General features: G+C 47.3%; 1 protein-coding gene across 1 annotated transcript; it reads right to left on the bottom strand.

The window, feature by feature from the left end:
* Nucleotides 1-790: 790 nt before the first annotated feature.
* LOC119327666 (putative F-box/FBD/LRR-repeat protein At1g78760) lies at nt 791-4,160 on the bottom strand. Its single transcript, XM_037600767.1, has 4 exons — nt 4,098-4,160; nt 3,037-3,943; nt 1,469-1,624; nt 791-1,381 (listed from the first exon to the last, which is right to left on the bottom strand). The coding sequence occupies exons 2-4, from the start codon at nt 3,892-3,894 to the stop codon at nt 1,193-1,195; spliced, it is 1,203 nt and encodes a 400-aa protein (XP_037456664.1). The 5' UTR covers nt 3,895-3,943; nt 4,098-4,160; the 3' UTR covers nt 791-1,192.
* Nucleotides 4,161-5,973: the final 1,813 nt, after the last annotated feature.

Here is a 5,973-nt window from a genome sequence, read left to right as displayed (position 1 = left end):
ACACATAGTTGGGGCACATGCATACACAATACATATGTGCCACTTCCTCCATTTCTAAGTATTTGTTTTTTTAGAGATTTCAAATAAACTATCACATACGGATATATATAGACATATTTTAAAGTATGATTCACTCATTTTGTTCTGTATGTAGTCACTTGTTGAAATCTCTAGGAAAACAAATATTTAGGAATAGATGGAGTAACACGCATGCGAGCACATGCACATGTGGCAGCGTGCACGCGCAGACACACTCGCGCACACACAAAGGGAAAATAGACGTGCACACGTGAATTAGCTAGCACTGCCACTTTACGCTAATACTACTTACATATGGCTAGCGTTCCTTCGTGCCTGCTTGCCCTAAAAGAAAAAGTGACTGACCCTAAATTTATTTTCACGTGATTGACATATAGCCACGCCCAATTAAATATGTATTACATTTTTAGAAGAGGCTGGCTTATATCAGTAATCAATAATCCTACGTAGATTTTTCCTTTTTCGGACGCAGGGAGTATATGCATATATGTAACCATGTGAGATACTCGTATGTGGTAAGCAATCCAAACTATTCAAAAGTATATGCATATATGTATCTATGTATGTAACCGAATGAAGGGAATACTATGTTTATGAATGAAGTGCAATTCAAGGGTGCGTGGTTTACAGGAATATCATACGAAGTTGAACTGCACATAAGGTACGTAGTTCAAGATGACATGACAGGAAGCATTTTTGTTTCAGAAACAGCAGAGAAAGGAACAACACAGCCATCAGCAATGCATCTCAGATCAATAACATCACAAAATCCGAATGAGCTAACAGAGTAGTTACAAGAAAAGTATCCTCGGAGATTTAGAGCCATAAACTCCAACCAAAACAGGCAATTCTGCACGTCTCATGTAGTAAAACGTTCTACCAGAATGGCACCACGTAGGAAAATGACACATCTAAGTCTATGTTTCTTTTGGTTCACCGTCAGCAGAACATGCTTCAAAATCACCACTACTGTGTGAAAAAGGCAAGGGCAGCAAACACGTATGCTATGTTCATTCCAACTAAAACAGAGCGAGCGAATATAGACCCAAGAGGAAATAATGTAATAATGTTTGCCTGAGATGACATGCCAATGTGTGATCCCATGTAATTTCACCTGTAGTAGGACCTGAATCATCAAATGCATCCATCGGCCTTAGTCCTCGTAACTGACACGCATCTGATCAGGCCTTATGCCACTATCAAGCAAGAACTGATTCACCCAAGGTAGCAGCTCATTTCCCTCCGAGCATATGATTTCAACAATCTCAAGCTGCTCACATGTAAATGATCTATCCTCCAGCTCACCAGTGATTGCACATATAACCCCATTTTCATACCAAGGCTGGCAAATAAAAAGGAACAGTTTTATCTTTACAGTAAATGCACCAACATTGATTGAAGGATAAATGCTATGGAGATGACCATATACCTGGTATAGATCAAGAGTTAGCTTCTTAAGATTAGGTGAGTTCTGAAGGAAGACTGTCAGCGCATAGAAATTCCCACACACACACCAACTATGAAGCGTCAGGTCTGTAAGATTAGGAAATGTTGGGCACCATCTGTAATTCTTTTCCATCTCCACCTGCAAATGATTGAAAGGATTAAGACAGAACATTAAACACATGATATTTTTCCATTTCTTTTTTCTGCTTCAACGAAACTTGCCAAAATATCTGGAGGGAGTTAACAAAATGTGATTACACTTCTGACCGTGCGCTGTTGAAAATCTTAAGAGCTATAGCTTTGGAGCACATTGAATATATTGACCCAGCGAAAGGCAAAACATACATTGAGTTGAGAGACACAGGGAGAAGGGGAAGAAGCAGCGTTGTTCAAGAGGAACGGAGATGGATGGTACCAGATCCAGGGTGGTGCAAGCTGAATACAGATGGGTCATTCGTTAATTCTAATGAAGCTGGTGCTGGTATGATCTTGCGTGACCATCTTGGAGCTATTAACTTTTCTGCATGTAGGGTTTTGTACGCATGCAGAGACCCCCTTGAAGCGGAGCTGTGTGCATGCATGGAAGGCTTGTCCCTTGCATTGCAGCGTTGTGATTTGCCAATTGCTGTGGAGTTGGATTCTCTCGAAGCGGTCTCTCTCATATCAAGCCCGGACATGGATCGTTCTGTTTACGCTTCACTTGTTAGAGAGATTAAGTACTTATTGGGTCTTCGAAAAACTTGTATTTCTCATGTCGCTAGAACTCAAAATAAAGCTAGTGATTGTTTAGCTAGTTTTGCTAGATCCCAAGGTAGGACCATGACTTGGATAGGAGCTGGTCCAGTTCAAGTAGTGGATATAGCATCGATGGATTGTAAGGATGATGTGATTGAGTAATACATTGCTATTTCCCCCGCAAAAAAAAAAAGCTTTGGAGCACATTGAATATGAATAAATCACAGCACAAATAGAGATCATGTTAAACAAAATAACTGCATTAGACAATCGTATACTTATTTTCTGTTCCTCGATAGTCATGGAGCACATATGATTAAATCAGCATGGTTGCATCACATGATAATCTGTTGCTTTGGTCCAATCTGTTTGTAGGAGTTGGTAATGATGGTAACAATTGCTGAAGCACTTTACATTAGTATATGCTGATGAAGCTATATTATAGCCCAGTTATTGCACTAAGAATGAGCATATGCAACTAAAAAATAGCATATGAAATGAGATATTTTGGTCAACAATTATAATCCACTTATTGCTCCAGTTTAGTATGAAAACCTTAGATATTTTGGTCAATAATTTGATGAATCTACAAAATGGGCATATGAAATGGAATGTCTTGAGTGTAGATAGCATTAGTCATCCTATCAAGTGGTTAGGTTTGCAGTTATGGTACGCAATGACTCTTCCCGTTTAACAATAAAGGCAAAAAATGTGCTTACGTGGCAGATTATATAGTACAGGTTAATATCTAGAGAAACGTGATGTACCAAAAAAAAGGAGGAGTCATAGACAGGCGTGTTAAACCTAGCAGCTCACCTTTTCGACGCCATAACAGAGGTCCAAACTTCTAACATGAGAGAGTTCTCCAAGAAACTGCTTGATATCATCAGCATTACAATTACTGATTAACTTCCATACAAGTACGACTGACGCCGTCTCTAGAGATGTCATGTTCTTTAGTATAGGTAGCCTGGGCCCAGAAGGACTCCCGTCGATGGACAGAGAAATGAGCTTTGGAGCAGAAATAGAAGGCTGGTGATCATGCTCAAGTGGGTGGAGAAAGTCATCAGTGAGGGTCAAATACTTCAGTGTATTGGAGAAAATATCACGGTCCTTAATGCTGGTATTCGATACGAATAGATCCTCCAATACTGGGCAGCCCATGTCGAGGTGCTTAAAGAAACCTTGGAACAGGAAAGCAAAGCAGATGTGCAGTCTTTTCAAGTAGGCTGAAGTGAATACCGCAGGAGCGAGATGCAAACGATAGTTGTAATCGACAACCTTGACAGCCTGAGCCTTGTACTGTAACGCATGGGCGATCCATAGGTTGGCATCGGCGGAGTCATCTTCAGGGTATTCGGTGTCGGTCGGCAACCTGTACTCGAGCCAGAACGCCTCCAGGTCAACGGGTCTACGGAGCATCAGCAAACGGTTGACGAACCTCTTGAACTCAAAGTCGTCTTCATCATCATCTTCATACGGCATGTCTGCGAATTCCTTGAAAGACACGTCGATGCAGGGCACCCACTGCCAGAGGTCCCGCCAGCGCCGTGCCAGCACGCATGTGTGCACAGCTTCGCGTGAGCGCAGGTGGGAGAGAACATGGATGAGGAGCTCGTCCGGGAGGGCGCTGATCCTGTCTTCCATGCTCCCGTCGCCCGACGCCTCCGCCATGGGGTCAGAGCTCGGAGGCGTTCCGTCGAACAGGTTGTGTGCAGGGAGGCTGCAGCAACGGAAATGAACGAATGCAAGCCGTGAATCCGCAGCTCGGGACAAGATTTGGGACGGCAGGAAGAAGAGGAACGCAGAGAAACAAATATCAGGAAAGAAATGTCGAGAGAATCAATGAGGGGAGGTGAAAGGGATCGAGAGCATGCCTCCGGTGGTGCGCGACGGCGCTCAACTCTCTCCCACCCCAAATCCGGGTGGAGGCTAATGCCTCGACCAGCCTTGATGAACAGCAAGCGCCGTCAAGCGTCTAGTCTTTAGACCTCTCTCAATGCATTGGTGCTAAAGTGAAGTGCTAAGTGCATTAAAATATTTAGCAATTAATGTCCCCAATGCATTGGTGCTTAGGTTTTGTAGCTAAGCCTCCTCTATTTAATTGTTTAGCAATAAAACTCCTTCATGTATTGGTTGGTAGTCTTTTTGCCTAGGTCCACGTGCTTAGCATTGGTTCTTATTGGGGTCACTATAATGCTCTCTCTCCTCTTTAAATGCTTTGCCACATCATATTTCTGCCTATGTGGCACCCTTAGCACATGTACATCGTAGAGCACTGGGAAGGGCCTTATTTGCAAAGAGAGCACCGTAATAATTGCCGAGTAAAGTGAAAAGAACACGTATACTACGGTTTACACCTTCCCGGAGAAGTGTTACTCTCTCGGTAACAAAATAGCAAATCATCCCGTCAAGTAAAACTACTCCTTCCTGTTAGAAGGGAGAGAAGGAGATTGGTGGAATAGTTGTTTGTATGATGGATGTTTATTGACTGAGCCTCGTGGGCATATATATAGGATTACAATAATCAATTTGGAGTACAAGACAAGACAAAACAAACCATAGTTTATCCCATACTTCCTAATAATGATGTACTCAACATCCCCGTAGTCACAACGGTAGCGACGCAGACGGTGAGACTGGAGAAGAATCCGAAGGCAAGCCGACGGGCACCCCCCCACCCACAGTCGTAATGGTCGATGCATCGTGGAAGGCGTGGCTGGAGTGAAAACCGACGAGATTGCTCAAGCAAGGCGGTAGCCCTTTGTGCCGTTTGTCGAGGTAGCCGAGACCGTAGGTGGTGTAATCGTCGAGGTAGCCGTGTGAAGAACACCGTGATCGGTGTCGAGTTGGGGGTTGTCGGTGTCGAGGTAGTCGCCGTGGAGCCGCGGAAGAAGAGCGGCGTCGGCCTAAGGAGGCGGTAGCGGCGGTGCTCGAAGTAGGCGAGAATGAACCCGACAGCGTGACGAAGACCGACGCGGACGGTGACGTTCCCACGCCAAGGAAGGTGACGCGGCGCATATCACGTGAAAGTCAACGCGCGTGGACGACGGTGGACCGCGGGCTGCAGCGTTACGGCCCGAAGGGGCGACGCGACGGCGACGGGCAGGTCGGGGCGACAGCGGGGAAGACCTAAGACGGTTGCAGGCATCGCGTGCCACGCTCGATATGCCCCGACGGGGCAACGCAATGGCAGCGCGAGGGTTGGTGCAGCCTCGGGGACGGCCTGGAGCGGACAGCCTCAGTGCGGCGGTTGACCGCAGGCCGCGGCACTACGGCCCGAAGGGGCGACGCAGCGGCAGCGCGCGAGGTGGTGCAACCACAGGAACGACATCAGGGCAGCGACGGGGATCACGTGCCGCGGCACTATGGCCCGAAAGGGCAACGCAGTGGCGGCGCGGATGGGTGTAGCCACGGGGAGAACCACGGGGCGGCGACGCTGCGGCCCAACGGGGCCACGCCGCGGCAGCTGGTTGCTTGATCGGCGGAGGGACACGCTGAACTCAGGGACATGGCGGTGATGGCCGGCTTAGAACGACGAGCGGGCCGATGCGTGGACGACGGTCGTGAAGGGCTGCCTATCGCGCGAGGCCATCGGGTCGGGGCGACGGGCGGGCAGATGCGCGGACGACGGCCATTAGGGGCCGCCTGTCGCGCGAGGCCGCCGGATCGGTGAAGAGGTCGACCGGTCGCGCCAGTGACGTAGTAGAGGCGCACGAGGGTCGACAGCGGCGGCGGGCGACGCAAACAAAT

This window comes from Triticum dicoccoides, chromosome 7A (assembly GCF_002162155.2).
Source record: "Triticum dicoccoides isolate Atlit2015 ecotype Zavitan chromosome 7A, WEW_v2.0, whole genome shotgun sequence".
Classification (NCBI taxonomy): domain Eukaryota; kingdom Viridiplantae; phylum Streptophyta; class Magnoliopsida; order Poales; family Poaceae; genus Triticum; species Triticum dicoccoides.
Note: the sequence above shows the minus strand (reverse complement) of the source record. Positions and strands in the feature narration are given on the sequence as shown.

Coding starts and splice junctions, on each gene's coding strand:
- LOC119327666 (XM_037600767.1), bottom strand. CDS start 3,894: ATGGCGGAGGCGTCGGGCGACGGGAGCATGGAAGACAGGATCAGCGCC. Junction 1,625..3,036: donor TCTGTTATGGCGTCGAAAAG/GTGAGCTGCTAG, acceptor AATCATTTGCAG/GTGGAGATGGAAAAGAATTA. Junction 1,382..1,468: donor TAACTCTTGATCTATACCAG/GTATATGGTCAT, acceptor TTTATTTGCCAG/CCTTGGTATGAAAATGGGGT.